General features: G+C 38.1%; 1 protein-coding gene across 7 annotated transcripts in view; it reads right to left on the bottom strand.

Moving 5' to 3' along the window:
* Positions 1-3,717: 3,717 nt before the first annotated feature.
* Positions 3,718-21,709, bottom strand: part of east (enhanced adult sensory threshold) — a 52,345-nt gene continuing 34,353 nt past the window's right edge. For all 7 annotated transcript variants that reach the window (XM_081725565.1, XM_081725564.1, XM_081725562.1 and 4 more), the window contains one exon: positions 3,718-5,605. In XM_081725565.1, coding sequence (XP_081581691.1) covers positions 4,390-5,605 — 1,216 coding nt within the window. In that variant the 3' untranslated portion in view covers positions 3,718-4,389. The remainder of the gene's footprint in view (positions 5,606-21,709) is intronic.

Consider the following 21,709-nt stretch of genomic DNA (forward strand, 5'->3'; position numbering starts at 1 on the left):
TCTACGTTACATTGCTTAAGTATGTTTTACCTTGTCATTTATCGTAACATATATAGATTTAAAATGCTTCAGAAACTTTTATTTTTCATAAACAAACCTTTAATCATTGTTGTAAGTACCGAAGATACGCTGTGAAAAGTTTCTCGATCAGGGGGCCCACAACAAACTTTAGCCGAGGGCCCGCGATTGCTCCAGATCAGCACTGCTGCGATCGATCCAAGGACCCCATGCACTATAGGTGAACGCTCTACCACTTTTTATTTTACAGTTTGTGCCAACGGGGATAGTGTTTGCTATGGTAGTTCGTGCAATTTCTGCGTAATCCAAGCACTACAGGGGTACGAACACAGAAAGGTCCAGGACAGTTAAAAATCCGACCATGCTCTTCAGAGGGACTCGAACCCCCAGTGGATTGCGCCTCATGATCCTACGCCCGAGACCACTCGGCTATTGCCACCTGCTTACCATTGAGCCACCGCGGCCCGATATGAGGGTGCGAAGGGAAATGTAGATGATAAATGTAATTAGGGTCTAGTAGCAGAAAAATATTTTTTAAAAATATTTTGAACTTCTTCTTTTGATAGACATTATTATTTGTACACTTGTTTCCAAATAATAAAAAAAAAAGCATATTGAGAAATTAGCTTCGAGAATCGTTTTAAAACCAATTGGAATAAAAGAGGAATGAAACTCGTTAAAATCTGCAGATTTAAATACAAGAAAAATACAAATAGAACTTACCGTAAGGGATGAACAACAATTAAAAAAAAAAACAAAACTTATAAACAGGAAATTAATTGTGAGGCTCGCAGGCAAGGTGTGATAAAAGGGGCCGTGATATAAAATAAATAGATTGAGGAAGCCTAGTCTATTGCATCATTATATAGTAAGTCTTTCGTAGTCTTTTATCTTCCGTTTTAACGAAGTGCAACAGAATTTACGTAAATCAATTATAATAATGGAATGGCAGAATGCATACCTAAACGAAAACGTGCCGATATATAGGCCTAAAACGAGTAAAGAACTCATACAAATGCCTACACAGAAGCTAGATACTAACAGACACGTGGTAGTCTGAAAATAGTTTAACAAAATAAGCAAATTTTGTATCCACTACCAACACAATATTATGATCCTGAATAAAAAGACTTTTTCGTCCTTCTACTTTTTGACGTTTAGGTAAAATGAAGAACGAAGGGGCGGGGAAGAGGGGTAGGGTGAGAACATGGCAACACCGACTTGCCAAACAGAAAGCGGAAAGTGTTTGACCGCCTAGTTGATCCTAGGGCCACCACTGAAATTGGAGTTCAGACATCACGTCATCTGTGTCTTGCTATAGTAACATATTTGTGACTAATTTTATCATTACAAATTATTTTTAACTGCTGACAGCAATTTACAGTATGCTTACAGATGCAGTCAATGGTGCAAATCTTTCGGACCACGCTGTTTAAATGCTGGTGCTAGATAGTTGTAAATTGACTACATATTTACATAAAAGATTTAAATGTATGTTTAATAATTGAATTTTTTTCGTTTAATCTTCCAAGATCCTGAAATACTGACTTATTTTAAGAATACTGACTACTTTGCATCCCTGATATCTGCAATAGTTTCGCGTTTGTCGTTGAAGGCTTTTACCTATCATGCCAGTGTACTGTAAGGAAACTCAATTTCCTACAGTCTCATGAAGCTCTTAATGAGACGGTTGTGCACATTTTAGTTAAAAAAAAAAAAAAAAAAAAAAAAAAAGTGTTTGGACAGTTAGACCTGAGATAAAAACACAAGGAAATACCATATATACAAGGCAGTATAGAACAAAAGATTATTGGGGCATTAACACCAGAGGTATCATAGTTTATTTAGCCTATTGAGTATTGCAATGCACCGCATTTGACAGACGTGAGTGAAGGAAAAAAGAAATAGGTAGGTAGGAGAGTAGCAAAAAAAGGTATTTGGACAACGCTGTGTTCGCGAACAAATCACGCAAAAATAGGAGCTGAAGAGTTACTTAAGTGCATCTGGGTAGTCTACAAAGTAGGGTGAGTCAGTTCATAGCAGATGAAGACGAAACCAGTATGATAGGGAGAAAACGGAGAGAAACAACGCTAGAGAAACGAGAGTTAATTGTGAAATTGTATGGGGAAGGTAAAAGTTACCGAGGAATTGGCCGTATAATGGACAAATTACCTTCCACTGTTGGTTATATTATAATGAAACACAAAGCAGAAGAAATACTACAAAATAAACCGCGAACAAGCCGACTAAGAAAGCTAAGTCCCCGTCAAGAAAAGTACATCATTAGAACTGTGAAGAAAAATCCAAAAACAAGTACAAGACAGGTGGCCACATGAGTCGCTCAGGAAAAGCAAGTCAATGTAGTTAACGTTATACCTCAAACAGTAAGAAATACGCTTAAAACAGCAGGTCTTCGAGGATGTGCAACAAGGATAGAAAACATACATTTCTCAGACAAATAGAAAGAAAAGACTAGAATTTGCAAAGAAGTACCAAAATGAACATGTAAACTTTTGACACAACATGATTTTCACAAATGAAACTAAAATCAATTCATTTCGAAGTAATGGATACCAACAAGTGTGGCGAAAGAATAAAGCATTCGGAAAACAGAATATTGTTCCAATAGTTAAAATGGCAGCCGTTCAGTGATGGTCTGGGCGTGTGTAAATGCTAATGGAGTGAAAAATACCCATATGACTGATGGTATTATGATTGCGAGAGTATATTTGGAGATCTTAAAATCAAACTACAAGGATAGCGAGCAAATTCTTCGCTTGGGTGGTAAGTGGATGTTCCAACAAGATACAACTCCAAGCACCGAGGTTACGATTTTCGCCAATGGATCCTTTACAATACTTCCTACTATCTGGAAACTCTGCCGCAATCACCAGATTTGAATCCACTGGAGAACTTGTGGTTTGAACTAAAGAAAAATATCCGTAAACGCAACCCTACCAGCAGAGAACAATTGATTCAGTATGTTCGACAGGAATGGGCCCAATTTGATTCTAGCATTTGTTGTAAATAAATCAGTTCAATGCCGAAACGTCTTCAAGCAGTCGTCGCAGCTAAAGGGTATCAGACAAAGTACTGAGAGGTCCTCTAGTTTTCATTTCATAGATTTTTTATCTTCATTTTTCGTTGTGTCCAAATACTTTTTTTTTGTTGTACTGTCAACAGTTGTTATCTTTCGTTCGATATTATAGTCTATAATTTTCAGATTTGTTAATATGTATACATGCAAATAAATAACCGTTTTTGTCCCTTGTTTCCAACATACAATCCAATCTATTGTCTTGTTATGTACACTGCAAAGTAGCGGCTCTTTTGTTTTTGTGTGAGGTGTCCAAATACTTTTTTTACCCACTGTATCTAATTTCGCTGTTCCTGCTTCGAGAACATGCTGGTACATGATTTCAGACTGCGAACGCACACAAGAAACTATTTAACTAACTAGTGGTAAAAGTGCGAGGCATTAGTTCCGTTTCATGACGTACATACAGCGGTGTTGCCACTATTAAAATTACAACCCTCGTATATTACTTAATTGATGATATTTTCCATTACCAACGTCCTTTCTTGCCCGGCCCTATTTTCTTTCTAAATTTACTACTTAAACTATTTCGTATGGCTTATATTATTTCATATAAGAATATTCTGAGGAATAATAATATTAATACTTTACATTAAAACAACTTTAAAATTCAAAGTATATTTATTGAAATTTGTACATTTTTTGCAAACATTATACTCTCAATTATAAAATTCGTATAACGCAACATTTCTCCAATCAACATCCGCATTTTGCAGTGTAGTCTACATCGAAACAATTATGATTGAAATTATGTGTAACAAATGTTTTCGTATAGAAAACAGGGCAAACCTTACAAATCCATCCTCTAACCAAAATAACCACCTACCATATAGATCAACAAGATTGCTTTCTCACATACAAAGAAGTGGTCCGTTGTAAGTTATTAAAATAGATGCTTCTTCATTCACATCATTATTTGCATACACTCAACAAATTACATATGCAATGAGATTTGGGACACTATGTAAAAATTTTCATTAAAATAAGTGTGAACTATAATATAAAATAATACAATCAACATATATTTAATTAATTATTCAATTGATATGCTGTCTTCTAAACAAAAACAAAAATTTAACTAACAATTCTACAATGGTAAATATTGCCGTAAATAAACTATATGGACGATTGGTTGGTCCTCTGTTCCACGTCCTTTATATATGTATATCAACGACTATCCTAACTGATAACAGAAAAAATATATATATGTATATAAATTTCCCCTCATTGCATGTGCACTGAAAAAAAACTAACACCCTGAAAAATGGAGCATTTTACAAAGGCAGAGAAACATTATACTGAGGAACCAAATTTCTCGGAGTGTACTGAGTCTCCAACACAACCGGTGCAGATTTTGGGACACGCAACCTTTCTATAGAAATACTATTATTCACTGTTCGATCACTAATTATACAAGAAGAAGGTACATTTGGGGTAACTGGTTTAACATTCACATCCTGGTCCCAACTTATTCCTTCTGATGCTAGTGAGCGAACGTTACTGATCATTGGAACGAAACTACCTTCCTCTGACGAATTCCCTCCCGCAATATTCTTATCAAACTGGACAGCCCCAGGATTACTACTGTGAGCAACTTGGAAAACGGGAGCAGTAAAAACATTAGCTGCATCTACACTGTACGCATGAATAACAGGAGGTGAAATCACAGGCGTCTGACAGACGGCTGATGCTGCTGGAATTTGGGTAGGTCTCACCACACTCACTCTTCTCTCTTCACCAACTTGAGTTGCCCTTGGCATAGGCTTCCCATCATAAGCCTTAATACGATGCTGTACACTTGTAACGTACGTTACAGCTCTGGGACTAGCATCTGGTGCAAGTATCAGATCTCCACTTCGCCAATATTTCTCAAGAAGCACAAGATGACGGATGAAACTGGAATGATTACCATACGGATTATGCAGGCGCTGCCATAATTTCTTTGTTTTCTTGTCAAACTGTATTGTTGCTGTGCATTTCTCCCACTCTTGCGGTCTATCGTCTTTATTTTCATGAAACACAAAGTTTGCATTTAATGCCAACTCGTCTTCCTCAGTCGACACAGGTCTGGAGGTATCACCATAGTTAGTATCGGAGTTTGAATTGTCTCTTGCATTTATATTACTCACTACGTTACCCCCATTAGAAGAAATACTAGCATTCCCCAATTGTCCGATATTAACGTTCCCTAATTTCAATCTGATTTTGGTTGGTGGTTTAGAATCTTTTCTTTGGTCACTTGTAGTAGTACTTTTCTTAACTAAAGTTTTAACTTTCAAAGGCAGTGAACTTGGCTTAGATTCTACAGTTTGTTGTTTTTTATTGGCATCAGAAGCTGCTTGTTTCTTGTGGCATCCAGCAGGAGTTGGGGAAGGTGAATCCTCTTCGGCAGTGTCAGGCTTCGACTTCTTCCTTTTTATCTTTGGCATTGGTATTGACGTGGAAGCTTCTGCTTCATCCATTGGCTCAACGTCCAGGTAATGCAGAACTCTGGGGGGAAAATAAATACAATTAGTTACTTTAATGACAAAGCACACTTCCTTCATTAACAGGATGAACTGATTTAAATCGGTGACTTTTCAAATAAATATCGATGGAAAATTAAAGTTAAGTTAGTGCTTCCAATGAGGACCCCAGTGAGATATTAAGTACCGGAATATAAGAACACATAAGCGAATTTTTAAAAAAGAAAAGTACATGCTGAAATGAAATTAAACCCTGGACAAGGTTTTTGTATATTCTGAGTTGTAATGAATTCTTCAGCAGGGCAGATCTTCAAGATGTACTTTCTTACCATAAAGACCTCATCTATTATACCAATATATCCTTTTTCTTAATACTCCCACGAGAAACGGTAAGTTACATTTTCTTCCTGTTATATTGAGTGCATTTATCTTCAAATGAAAATAGATTCTTTAAATCATTTTTGTATTTTGAGTGTGAGACAAATGGAAAATTCATTGAACACTTAATTTTTAAAAAAATTTTAACGTGGAATTTATTTTCTAAGACCATATAACTATGGCTATTTAAATTAACAGGTATCAAAATAACAAGAAAAAAATTTAATCCTTAGGAATGATAATCTATTTTGTAGAATTAACAAACAAAAAACTTCAAGTAAAAATAATTTCCTGAGGTTACTCTGTGCATTGCTCTGTCAGTGGAAGAAATTAAAAGAGAAATTAATACACAACGTCAGATAGGAAATTTATGCACTAGAACTACATGCTGATAAAAGTGCATTATAACACCAGTTCCGCTATATTATTTGGTACACAGATTACGAAACTAATGCTTAATTTTATGAAGTATAAAAATTTTTCTACATTGTGACTGTAATACACCAAACATCTGACTGAAAGAAGGTGTCAATTCTAAAAACTAATATTTGTTCTCATTCAATTTCACAAAGTTTGACGTATAGATGTCAAACTAAGTTTGAATTACTTATTCGGGAGGATTCATGTACATGGGAAGTTTGATTTAAACTACTCGCTGAGCACAACAATACGTAAAAATTATTAACGTGTAACAGTTTCGCCAACTATCCACTTTGGCTTCATCAGACACCATGGAAATGTCTAAAGAGGAAGTCGGACATTATGAATTCATAGTGTCTGATGAAGCCAAAATGGATAGTTGGTGGAACTGTTACATGTTATTAGTTTTTTTTTACAATAAACGTAATGGTTTGCGCAGAAAGTAGTTTAAAGCAAATGTTAAAAGCAAAGCTTGAACAATGAAAAACATTACATGGAAAGTTGATGCGCTAACGATAATATTGCGTATAATCACTAGTACAGCCGACTAACATGATACTATTTCCTGCAGCAACTAATACTGGCGAACAGCAGTAAAAATTATCTACAGTGTATATATTCGTATTGCTATTCTCTGCGTAGTGCTCGGTACTTGTGTAATCTCTGCCATGAAGTATCAACTCATTGTTCTATTTGATAGTATACGAATAATCATATTAGCACCAAGGCTTAGGAATCAGGAAATTGGAAGAATAGGACAGTAGCACAATGATGTAGTCAGAACTTCGCAGCGGTACCACCAGGGGTATAAAATGTATAAGACTCTTTTAGGCTGACTACCTAGAGATTTCTGCTCGTCCAAGCCTATTTGTTACTGGTAAATCTTATACCAAACCTTTCGTGACGCTACCTCAAGTCAGTTTCTTCAGAATCGTCTGTAATTATCAAGTCATAGCTAGATGCCCCTCGCGAGATCCTACATTCATCTCACGTTGCCGCGCAGTTCGCATGGGTCAGGGAACACAAAGAATGGGACTGTACAAGGGCAAGGGTTGCATCTATCTCACATCACACGACACCAGGAGGACCTTTAACTGTGTGCATATCGCTATTAAGTCATGAACATGAAGTCTGCAGCCTCTTCGGGATGGTATCGCATATGACTGCATGATATAACGAACACTACATAAAATGGCATCATGCAGCTTGTCCTATCTTTACATGAGAATACAGGTCAAGATCTTGTATCGTGCAGTCATATGAATCATTACACATCTAAATATCGGAATCAGAATGATAAAGTAGCTTTCAATGTTTCTAAATATGCTGTATTCATCCCATTCTGTATGCATTGGATATGCTCATGAGGAGGAAACACGAAAGGTTCCTGACTAGGGGACACAAAGGGAAGAAATGGTGTCCAGAAACGCTTAGATACCCTAATCAATCATGCGTCTGCAAGAGGACAAGCCTTTCTGAACGTAAAAGGGCAACACATTATGTTAGATCTACGCAGAAGCAGTCTCTATCGCTATTGAAACACACTTCCAATAATCGACATTTTCTTCTCTATTTACATTATGACGTCGTTGACATATTTTCAAAAAGGTCCTGGTGGGGATACTATGCTTCGGATAAAGATTACACTCATGGTTTTGGTCCCACTGTAAGTAGAGAGGTCACATATAACTTCGGTGCTGGTAAGGAACTTGAAATACCCACTCAAGCATTAAGAAATTTCTCAAATTTTGATACATACATACGTGTTGCTTTATATGGCATTGTCTACATTCCTACATTGTTCCTTAACCTATCATACTAATGTAGTGGAAATATATCTGTGATGTGTGTACATGGCAGAGTGGCACGACAATATAATTAAACCAATACATCTATGCTGGAAATTATACACAATAATTATAGGTTGGATGGATTGGAATTTAGCATAATTTACAACACTGAGGCTGTATGAAAGGTAATCTACAGATGCACACAGGATCTGAACCACATGAGCTTCCACCGGGAATTGAACCTGAGTCACCCGTGAACGAGGGGCCTAAACAATAAATTACACTGAAAAAATAAAAATAAAATAAAATAAAAAATAAAACACCTAGTAGGAATGGTCCAATGTCAATGTAATTTCGTACGTGCATAACATTGGGGGTAAGAGTTGCAATGACGTACCAGCGCACAAAAAGTTTGCATTTTACTTTCACTAATAGGAGGTTCAGTGCATAAAATACTGAAGGTGCTAGCGGCACCTGGACCTGGAATTGAGCTATGAAACGATCAAAGAGTTGTTAGTCAAACACTTTCAACAAGCGCCACATTTCATGATTGAAAGGTATAAATAATATAATGAATTTAAAAAGTATAACAACGGCAAGGTCAATTTTACCAAGATTACATTTTACAATTGGAAAACCAAGCAAATAAGTGCAAATTCGGGCAATTCCGAGAACATACACTCAAGAGATCAGATTGTGTGCAGTATAGCAAGGACGAAAAAAAAAAAAAAAGTATACATTATCGGTTACGGACTTAATGATGCATTTCGCGATAAACATTGCAAATCACACAGACTTGCTTGAAAAGGAAGTAACCATATTTTACAAATTGGATCCTAGAGCTGAACAAGTAAATACAGCAACAGATCAACGGAAGGATACTAGATTCTAACACACAAACCATACCAAATCAATTGGTTCGATACAAAAACAATGTTAAATGTAAAACTGAAAAACAAAACTATGGTTGTGTAACATGCGGAAAGCAACATATAAAATACCAATGTCCAGCGCAGAATGTACAACGTAGAAATTGCACCGAATATAGTCACTTCACACAGTATTGTCCCAAGAAAGATATAAGTAAGTATGAAAGAAAAGTCAATGAGTTACCCGAGGAAAAACACCGTTAGAAGGAAGACAAGAACATTTTCATTCTGAGTTTCAACAAGCGTTAGATAGTGTATTAGACAATTCGAATGAAAAGATGAACGAAACTTTAAAATAACGCAAGGTGTTAAACTCAGCTCATAAAGGCAATACAGAAGGAAAATTATGAGTCTAAGTAATGAAATGCTGTTAGTAATATGATCATCTAGGGTAAAATACGAGTATCCTGAGCACGTTTTCTCAAGTTAAATAACCACACATTTATTATGTGAGCTGGGAATCTTAACAAGATTGTTATTTCTAGTATGATTTTAGACACTAATGAAAATCTTCGGCTTCACTTATTTAACATAGACGTTTTTTCCACAGAAAGCACTAAAATCAGCAATAGGTTTCTGAAATCTTGGTAAACACCGTAATTAAGAATCCTATTACGATTCCCAGGGCAGATAATAATAAGCGAGTGTTAGTTTATTTTGTTACAGAGATATAATGTACAATTAATTTATTGTATATCTGGAAAATTACCCAAAACTATGACAACACCACCCATATTTTCCGACGTTCATGAAGTTTTCAGCTATTGTACGATTTGAATGTAATGCTGCCAGGTAATTCACTCAACTGTGCACATGATTTATTAAATTTATTATAATCTGTATATGTAACAAATCTGTGATTTTGCTAACGAACTGCATTTCAGTTAAGCATTTATTAGAATTTTTGTTTGAAATTGCCTATTTCCATGCATTGCCTTGCTACATTTATTAGTATTAAGGAAAGAATTGCTGGTACGTTTGTATGATATGATTCCTAGGTATATCATTCTAGGTAACTATTGCAGGTTTTGATTGATGCAAAATTTGAAATTTTCAGTGTTTATATTTAAAACAAGGTTTAAATATAGAAACAAATGTTTCAAATCACGAAATTGTAGTATTTATGTCCCAAGTCTTGAATATGTTCTATGATTCTACTTTTTGTGATCCTTTTAGTCAATTCCATATACGTGCCACCACACTCAGTGATCTGATAACTTACTGACAATTCAATGGTGTCATTCTTGTAACCTATCGACAGCATGATTGACATTTATGTTTAATTCGTTCCTTACAAATTTTTACACATTTGCCAGGACAAGGATATTGGGAGGTAGAATGTTTATGGTATTTGTGTGTGTTTCTAGTTATTTTGTGAAAATCGCAAATCCTATGTTATCTTCTTGTCTTTTTATTCTATATAATATAGGATATTTGCAACGAAGCCTCGCAACCTAGATATAGATTCTGCATGTAAAAAGCTAGAGTACACACTAGGTAAGCATTGTTACAATAATAATTGTAATTAAAGTATGAATTACAATGTTTGTTTAACTTACTTTAAATTCTGATTTCTAGAACTCCCTTGCACTTTCAAGCTTTCGGCTCTTCCCTCGAGCCTTGTTCACGGAGAATAAAAAAAGAAGAAAAAGAAGTAAACACATAAAGAAAACAGAAAGGAATAGACTCACTGAGGAAGAGCAATGAAGTTACACCTTGTCAATTGCTGCTGCTTACAAGGTGTATCTTCACCCACTGATGACTCCGTTCCTTTATGTATCCTCGATGTTTTTCGAAGTAATACGGTGTCACAGTTAGAAAACAAACAACAGTCGATACAATCTGATACTTAACTTCATTTTTTATACATGCACAATATTCAAATAAATAATCAGTTCCAACAATAAAACCTGTCAATTATTATTATTATTATTTGCGACGTACGTACGCAATAAAAGTTATTTTCTCGACTTTTCGAAGACTAAGCGTAATAATTTACCCTCAAGCATCTAATTATATTAATTTTAGTGTGATTATCTTTAAACAATGTTATAGTTAAACAAAAATTAGAACTGAAATGTTAATCATGATTTTGGGATATATCTAATCAATCATACTAAGTGCTCTCGTTCTGCTAGTGTCATAATGAAAAGTTCGATGAGGGTATGCTTGAGAATCAGTTTCATCTTCTCAACTGACATGGTTATCATTAATGTCCGGATTTGTATGTAATTACATATTTTTTTCCTTCATATGTAGGTTCGTCAAATCCTTAAATGTTTATGATTCACACCTGTAGGGTGCTTCAACTCAAGTTTCATATTACATATTTTGACCAATATTACATATTTCTATGGTTTCTACATATTTTTTTTTTTTTTTTTTACATAAAACTGTCTTGAAATTTTGCGTTTACTCAAATTTTAATTTAAAATTAAAAAAAAAAAAAAAAAGTAAACTCTCCAACTGTGCAAGGCTTGCATCTAGATTCAATTTTGTCATGTCTATCTTTTCGTTTCTTTACCGAAAGAGAAATATATCTCTTTTTTATTTGTCAAACCATGTTTCGCAGAATTTTTGCCGATAACAAAAGAAATATAAGAAGAAACAAGTAAAAATCCTCCCCCCGAGGTACATTAGCAGCGCCCTTTATTCTCAACTCTGGAGGAAGACAGATCACGTGCCTGACAGGCGACTGGCCAGGAAATTTCTAAAATGAAGTCTACTTGATTGTTATCGGAGGTCGGACGGGAAAAAAGATGAAAGCAAATCCTGCAATTCAAGTTAAAACTGTATGCTAGTGTGCTTCCAGGAATTTACTGCAAGAGTTCGTTCCAAGAAGCTGGCAACAATGGCAATATCATAGCAGGTAACCTAAGCTTTCAAAGAACTTTGCTTGTTCAACTGAATGACAGGAGCACAGTACTCTAGTATTGCAGTTGCAAAACGCACATGTTCTGCATTGACCGTCGAAGTTAGAAATGGCTCCGGTTTCCTCAACTTTATCCGCAAAATTGCGGTCGTGGGTAACTATCGATGATGCGTTTACTACGAACGGTAAAGTGTTGTTGTGCCAAGTGTGTGACCACCCCCCCCCCAAAAAAAAAATATGTTAAATGAAATCTCTCTTAAAACATCATGTAAGAAGTGCACTCCATGCAAGAAATAAAAATTTGCAAACTGAAAAAAAAAAAAAAAAAAAAAAAAAAAAAAAAAAAAAAAAAGTACTCTTGACACAAATGCATCAAGATACTTCAGTGGGTGAGTTTTTCAAAGACTTGTGCCAAGCAATAAGAGCAGCAAACATTCCTTGGAACATAGTTCAAGTGCTAAAATACCGTGCTTTTCTGGAGAAGTACTGCGGGCGTCGAATTTCTGATGAATCCACTCTTCGAAAGTGTTATCTCGAAGTTTGTTATAGGGAAGCTATAGATACCAATAGGGCAGAAATAGGTAGTTCATATATATTTGGATTTCTGTGGACGAAACAACAGAAGTTTTGGGACGTTATGTAGCAAATTTAGTGATTGGAAAGTTAAGTGAAGATGCTCCATCTAAATCCTATCTTATTGCGAGTAAATTGCTGGAACGCACGAATCATTCCACGATTGCTCGCTTTTTAAATGATGGTCTTAAAGTGTTGTGGCCGGGGGGAGTTCAGGAAGAAAAAGTCCTTGTTCTCTACACAGACAGTGCAGCGTACATGTTAAAAGCGGCTAGAACACTTACAATTTTTTACCCTCACTTAATTCATTTCACCTGTATGGGCCATGCTCTTCAGCGTGTTGCTGAAGAGGTGAGAGACAACTTTTGCAAAGTAAATCAACTAGTTTCTTCCACGAAAAAAAGTTTGTTAAGGCGCCACAACGTGTTTAAGTTTACAGAGATCAACTGCCAGACGTGCCACATCCTCCGGAGCCTGTGCTAACGCGATGGGACACTTGAATACAGGCAGTACATTTCTACAATGAACATTTTCAAAAAAAAAATAAGCCTGTTGTTCATTCATTTCCATCGGAGTCTGTTGTGCCAGTTGGCATTGCTCGAAACTGTTTAATGATTTCAAAAGTAGCGTGTGATATCGCATACATAGACAGCAATTTTGGTTGGCTACTTACAAGCATTAAAAAGCTAGAGACTGTTGGGCGGCGTCTTCCGAAATCCATGGAAATCATAGAGGATGCAAAGAGACTGCTGCAAGGTGTGTGTGTGGAAATGTAGAAGAAAAAGTTCGAAAGAAACTAAATGCAGTTCTGGAAAGAAACCCAGGTTACGACAGCCTATTGGCAGTGTGAGATTCTCAGTGGTGAAACAAGAAACCTCCTGAAGATATTTCCCCCAACTACATCCTCCTGTTGAAATACGCTCCTGTTACCTCATGTGATGGGGAGAGATCATTATCTGCATACAAGAATATTTTATCCGATCGCCGACAAAATTTTACTTCTGATCATTTGGAAATGTACCTTGTAACCCATTGTGCAACAACACACAGTTGAACTGTAGGCACATCTTTCGTAAGTACTTTATTTCAAATTAAAAATGTTCATTAGTGGAAATATTCTTCAATCTTAGTTCAGCTGGTATTGTTTAAAAGATATAGGACTACTTTTCCCTGCATGAAATAAATATATATAAAAGAATACATTTCGTCTCAAGTTGCTTTTAGTATTTAAATTTGTATATTGCGTATAATTCATTTCAAGATTGGGCCGTGGTGACGGATACACATTTAGTGTAAAAGGTTCTATATTTGAAGCGGGACCACACCACACCACATTAGATTTCTGACGTACAAATGCCGTATGCATTGCTTCTCTCGGGACTTTCCTGTTTCTCTCTAGCCGATTCACACTTCCTTCATTCGCGTCGGATTTTTATTATCCTGCAATCAGTCACGTCAGTGACGTATGGCTGTCTCAGCTGTTCAAGCATTTCACTTCATTGGGAGATTTGCATTAAGCAGGATGAAGTGTAGTAGATTTTCCTTTTTATTTTCATAATTCGTTTAAATATTGCATACTCATATGCGTGTTAATATTACGTTTTCATAAATATGTAACATATGTAATATTACATATTCTTATATAATATTACATACTTCTTACATTTTAAGCGATTTTTGTTGCATATTTATGTACATATTTAGGGGGTTGATATTACATACAAATCCGGACTCTAATTATCATACAACATCAATTTTCATTTATAAAAAGACTTTCTCAAAAACTATGCACGAGGATTTCCACTCTCACACATTACTTTGTTCAGATTGAAGAAATCTATCGACAGGTGTTTGTTTCATCTTTGGACTTTTTTTTTCGTAAAAAGATAATATTGTATAATTACTTTTACTCCTACTTTTATACTCTGTGAACGCGAGTCCAGAAGAGAGCTGAAAGCTATCATGTTCAAGAACTTTTCAGGAATCACTATTTAAAGTAAGTGAAATGACGGTTAAAATTTCTGAGCGTGTTAGCATGTTATCTGAAATTACAATTTCATAGTTGAATTATGGGTAAGATACGTACATTAACCATTACAATACTTCGTTTACCCTCCTTTGCGATCTCAATACAAAATAATTCATCGAAAATAAACTTTACTTTAGCTGCTCTATCAATTTTATCAAAGCTTTATGGTAATTCCCTTCCAAACCTTCAATCCCCCCATGAATAGCACGAAACATACAAACCGTTACAAGTATTACTTACAACTGATTTATAAAATGCTATACTAGAATTATGGAACATCAGAATCTACCTTTCTTCTCAAACTAAACTTGAAGATCTACATTTTCCAGGGCCAAAAGAGTGTTCTAAAATTGGTCTAGTCACTTGTTGATGAGCAGTGGCCGATATATTTAAGATTAAAATGAAAGAACAGATTTTGCCGTAAACTGTCTGATACGGACAATTAAGGTGTCAATCAATTCAGTAGAGCCTAAGGAGTATTTTAAAGTTGATCTAGTCATTTGCACCGCTCTGTGTAAGCAAAAACGTAAAAAATAATTTACAACCAGGCAAATAATAAAGGGATCTAGGAAAGATATGAAAAAATAAAAGAATATTTCATACTGTTAACAATAACCAATTTCAGCCTTTTTCGAATTAATTCGGCAGACACGAAATGAATTATGAAACGTGCTTAGAAATATGGCGACATACCAAACAGAATGCAACACATTTACCATTGTTAACATACAACAATAATCGAAAGCGTAAAATGAATAAATAACAAAATTTACAAATTCTGGTTTCTCCGAATCTTTAGATGTCATCTGTATCTGTCAACGGAATGGGTTATTAGGATACGGTCAAAAAAAAAAAAAAAAAAAATCCGAATAAGTTACAGGTCGCAACAAAATTTTTTCGTTATGACACAATCTCGGTGGTTTCGTGCGTCTATTGTGGCAAGTCACAGATACGAACGAAACAAATTATAAATATGAAAATTAATTATTTTTGTAATACTTAAAACATATAATGCCATTATCAATTACGATTACCTACGTCTAAATTAAGCGTAGGTTTCCTTCGTTAAATAAAAAATGATTCGTAGGCATTTCAAGCAAATTATATATTTACATTTTAATAAATATTTTGATACACTTAAATCTTTCGTCTTAGGGACTCTTCAAATGTAAAATGTCAGTTTTAAGACTAGGGACTCTTCAAATATAAAATGTCAGTTTTAAGACTATCAAAATTTATGAGTTTAAACACGTAGCGTAGATTTTACCTGTCTAAAATACAGTAAAAAAAAGCACCTACGAACAATCTTATACATTGGTGCGCAAATCTTAAGGACAAGTTAGATAAGTAACATTGCGACGAAATAGATAAAGTAACAAAATATTGTGTTGTCGATGGAAATGAACGAAAGCTCGGCAAACATGTTGCCAGAGGTCTCCCACACGTGCACAGGGAGCAACACGTTTCATAGCGTGATGTCAAGAGTGAACGTAGCGCCAAACGGGTCTGCTTCCCCAACACAAAGCAGTTGAATGAAAGGAACGAGATAGTGTGTGTCAATCAGAGAGATATTAAGATGCATTGTGGTGATGTTATTCCCAGCAATATGGCCCGGAGACAACATTTGGATGACTTTACACGGGGACCAATCGTCGAGAAACTGGAAGGACGAAATGTGAGAAGCATGTTCCAAGAGTTTGATTGCCCACAGCATTTGTTTCATTATGTATGAGGAGCATTCCGAACACAGGCAATGCTCTGCGAAGGAGAGAAGGTTGACTACAGTCAACTACAATATAGGATGACCACTACGTGGTGAAACAGGCAAGAACGAATGGACATTAAACAGAGGGTGCAATTGCAAACACATTTAACAGGACTCACGGTCCACAGTGGCAGGTCGACTGCATGGCGGTGGTATTCTTATCAGACGGCCATTATGTTGTATTCTGTTGACACTCGTAGGTCGGCGGCACATTTATGGATGGTGACAAAAACATCAGAACTGGACCTAGGAAGAGTAAAGAGAATGCGACTTCACTCTTTTCTCTTCTCCAATGAGAGCAGATTCAGTCTGAGGAGTGATTCTGGAAATGCATTTATCTTGTGGGAACACGCGCAATGAACCCAAGAGCCTTGTCGAACATGTTCATTTTAATGGTCCGGTGTTCTTATATGGGGAAACATAATATTGAATGGTTTGACTTCCCAAGAACGCATTACACTCACCAATCAACGTCATTGCGGCACTATAATTCCTCCATGTGCATCATTTGAGACGTGCATTCGGCCCCAAGTTCTTCTATACGGATAATAATGCACAATCGCATCGAACAGCGCAGATGACGGAGGTCTTGGAATGAGGATACTCAGCAACTGGACTGGCCTACCTGTTCCCTCGACTTGAAACCCATCGAGCATATTTGGGATGCTAATGGGGAGTCTTGTAGCACATCCAGATGCACCAAGGATCATGCAGCAGTTCTCAACCGCGCTGGTGGAGTAATGGACTGCATACTACATCAACTTATTATCAACTTTGTGAGCAGCATGGGAGCACGTTGCAGAGCATGCATCGCTGTTCATAGTGATCACACACGCTTTCAAGGAAAATTTCACTTCTTCTGCAATGTAAGGGGATCATCATGAGTCACAGTGCTTTCAGTGTTAAGTTATTGTCTATATACAAAAGTGAAATTTTTGTTCCTCTAATCATGTCATTTTGCTGTTTTGTGTATACTGTAACACTACTTTCTAGGCCACTCACCAATTTAAGTTTAAGTTAAAGTTCAAGTTTCACCAATTTATGCCACTTAGGAATGACACAGAATGAGAAACTTACTTTCATCTTTAAGTTTTGGGCATAAATTTATTTCAACAACGGAACTAACTCTCAATTTGTAAATATATAAACTCAATAAATTGAGGCGTATTATCAAATATTATATTAGGAATTTATATATATATATATAGAGGGTGGTTGGGAACTCCACGGAAAAAGTTTGGGAGGTGATTCCTCATATCAAATTAAGAATAAACTTTCATATGAACCTGGGGTCGAGTGCTTACTTTCCGAGTTATAGACAGCTGAAAACGGGGGGAAAGGGAACTTTAGACCGCTATAGCGCCAAGAGTGTGAGTGATACAGCTAAGGCGGCATGGTCCTCTCAGAGAAACCAATCCTGCTCATGTCACAATCGTGAAATCCGTGCGAAAGGGATTCCCCACAGGTGTGTACGGATTCCCGGAGAATATGTCAAGGAAAGAGACGTCAAAATAGGCGTGAATGGATAGGTTTCCCACCTGACAACCATAAATCTATGTGCCATGTCGAGATCTCAAGCAGATACGAAATGGTGGACACCATCATTTCCAGTTTGTGGTTGCATAACCATCATGTGTCCGACAATGAAGTGTGGATATGACGTGGAGGGAAGACACGTCGGGAGGTGATTTCACAACTGAAAACAAGGAAACAAGCCCATACGAACATAGGTCGACAAAGCTGGCGTGGTCCAGCAGGAACCAAGCGAAAGAGCGCCGCCTACCTTCGGTGAAGTAGAATATCTCTCGAACGAAGAAGAGATTGACTCGGTCCAAAACAAAAGAATGAAAATCAGACCCAAGGAAAACAATGGTGCAAACCGAATGGCGCAGAGGAAACTGCGCAAGGACACTCTACACAGGAAGACGGGGAGTCACCAAAGCAGACACGGTTGGGGCAGTGCAAAGTGACACAGACGTACGTACGATGACGTGACATAGGGCTTACGTACGAACGGTGGAAAATGGGGGTTCCTCACTCCAGGTTGGGGAGCAGGGAACACCGCCGGACATGCTGTGTTGGTGAGACGGCACAGCAACAAGCAAAGTAGACGCACTTCTAGTTACCGTGGCGATGCGCAACGTGGGTGAGATCTAGCCCCAGGGGGAGTGGGAACGAAAAAAGGCGAGTGAAAGCGAGAGACTATTAAAGTGCGTTAAAGATGTCATGACCTATTCGACATTTTTGGTAGGGGGGAAGGCAAAAGATGACTATCGTAGGACGACAAACAAGCGTTCCTTTCAGGCTCCTATAGCTAGCTTGGGACTTCATCCCGAAACCCAATTCGTGATTCGGCCTATGGCCTTGATTGCATGCATCACAAACCAATCAAGGTTTACTTGAAGACTTGAAACTATTTGTCTGGATCGTTATTCCAGTCTTAAGTTAAGCCTTCTGCATGAGTGGATTGACTTCGGAGAAGGTGATCAGGGCAATCGCATGCATGAAGGCAGGCGATAGGCTCGAAATGGTTGAGAACCACTGGACTCGGCAACCGCGGGTGGAGCAACGTGGCTTTCATAAAGGAACAATGATGGCCACAATTGGATGCTTCAAAGACATTGCAGTCACAAGCAAAAGGCTATAGCTCCTATACGGATAAAACACACTACATACGTACTTTGTTGATTTGCCGCGAGAGGGCTCCAGGTCACTGCGATGCACAAGGAGTTATTACTGACGAGACACTGAGTGCACAACAAACAATACATCGTCGAGGGCAGGCCTACCTTGTTTGTCGACGTTATCCGTGCAGTTGAAGTGGGTAACTACTACGTTTCTGTTGTGCATCACGTGTATAGTGTGGTGTGCTGTGACAATGGCTGATTACACCAATCAGTTTTTGTGTATGAGAAAGCACAAGGAAGCATGTATGAATAGACGACAACCGCATCATACAACGTTTGCAGTGCTGTTTCATCGTTTATGTGCGACGGGAACGTTTCGCCCTCCCAGAGGCAGACCACGTGTGGAACGCACTCTGCATGTGGAAAAACGTATTTTACGACATGTGCGCAATGACCCAAGTGTAAGTAGCAAGGGGTTGCCCGTTCGCATAATGTCAGCTCTGAGAGCGTGTTGTCGATCCTGCATGCCAACAATTTTTACCCCTACCACCTGCAACGGATACAGGGTCTAGCGCCAGGGAATTTCCGTACCAGGATGGACATTGTACTCAAGTTCTTCATTTGATGGCAACAAATGTCGGGTTTCTCTCCTCCATTTTGTTCATCGATGAAGCCCAATTTGGAAGGGATGGTATCCACAATTGCCATAATAGTCATCTGTGCCCACATAGTACACTGGACGTTCCATTTTGATCCCAATTATTCCATATAATTCCCGGCATTATCGGGACAATGAGTAGACATTCTATGGATGTCCTAAAGCAGTCCCACGTAGGATGTCTATGGGACGTGCCGGATGGGACAGGAGATCCCAGGGAAATCCCACGCCGGACATACCTAGGAACACATTATTCTACGATTTACCAGTGGATATCCCTTTGAGGTCCCGTTTTCCGGGACATTAGCGGACATCTGGATATCCCGTGATGTCCCGTTGTCCATTGCGGATCAGTATTAGACGTCCGTGTGCTATATGGGTGGTCTGGATAATCCACATCGAATGGTACAGGCCCGCCACCAGCACCAGCTTTGTATCAACGTGTGGGCAGGGATTCTGGGTGACCATCTCATTGGACCAGTTGTTCTTCCCCAACGACTCACCGGACCTATACATCTGGACTTCATACGCGAGATACTTCCCACACTTCTGGAGGATGAGCCGTTGGTCTTACAACAACATATCTGGAACATGCACGATGATGCCCCAGCACATTTCTGTCGTCCCGTGCAAGATTATTTGAAGATGGTATTTCCAAACAAGTGGATCGGCCGATCACCGTATTTAAACCCTCTAGATTTTTACTTATGGGGACATCTCAAAACTATATATGCTACTCCGATACCTGATGTACACACGTTGGAACAACGCGTCGGAGCCGCTTGTGAAGCTTTGCGGGAAGAGCCAGCAGCGTTTCGACGTGTGCACCAATCTGTGCGACGCCGTATGAACGCCTGTGTTCAGAATGGTGGACGTCATTTTGAGCATCTGCTTTAGTGTTACTACAGGTACGCCTGTTGTATGACTTCAGTAACCTCTAGTACAATTTTGTGTGATAGTTATTCATCACGGATACAAGTCCGAGATGTGGTGTACCATCCTTGCAAATACAGTCCATGTTTGCCTGTATATATACACATACTTTTGTCCATGTCCTCTACGCCTCGGTTGCCTATTTGGTAGGGCCTATAGTGATTCTCGGCCCTGCAATGTGTGCGTACTCTGCTTATTGCGGCACCGTTGCACCAACACACCATGCCCGGTGGTGTTTCTTTGCCTTGCTCCCCGACGCTGGAGTGGAGAATCCCCATTTTCCAGCTGACGCCACCGTTCGGACGTAAGCCCTACGTCATACGTCATCGTACATACGTATGTGTCACTGAACTGCCTCGACCTTGTCTGCTTTGGTGACTTCCGTCTTTCTGTGTGGAGTCTCCTTGCGCAGTTTCTTCTGCGCCATTCGGTTTGCACCATTGTTTTCCTTGGGCCTGATTTTCATTCTTTTGTTTTGGACCGAGTCAATCTCTTCTTCGTTCGGGAGATATTCTACTTCACCGAAGGTGGGCGGCGCTCTTTCGCCTGGTTCCTGCTGGACTACGCCACCTTTGTCGACCTATGTTCATATGGCCTTGTTTCCTTGAGTTCAATTGTGGAATCACCTCCCGACATGTCTTTCCTCCACGTCATATCCATACTTCATTGTTGCTCACCTGGTGGTTATGCAACCACAAACAATGGATATGATGATGTCCACCATTTCGTATCTGTTTGAGATCTCGACATGGCACATACGATTTATAGTGTCAGGTGGGAAACCTATCCATTCACGCCTATTTTGACGTTTCTTTCCTTGACATATTCTCCGGGAATCCGTACACACCTGTGGGGAATCCCTTTCGCACGGATTTCACGATTGTGACATAAGCATTTTTGCATAGAGGAGGACCATCCCGCCTTAGCTCTATCATTTACGCTCGTGGCGCTATAGCGGTCTAAAGTTCATTTCCCCCCCCCCCCCCTTTTCGGCGGCCTATAACTCCGAAATCCCAGGTTTATATGAATGTTTTTTTTTTCTTATTTTCATATGAAGAATCACCGAAGTTTTTCGTTGGAATTCCCACATACCCTGTATATATATATATATATATATATATATATATATATATATATATATATATATACCACACA

This window comes from Thermobia domestica, chromosome 9, assembly GCF_964235325.1.
Source record: "Thermobia domestica chromosome 9, izTheDome1.hap1.1, whole genome shotgun sequence".
Classification (NCBI taxonomy): Eukaryota; Metazoa; Arthropoda; class Insecta; order Zygentoma; family Lepismatidae; genus Thermobia; species Thermobia domestica.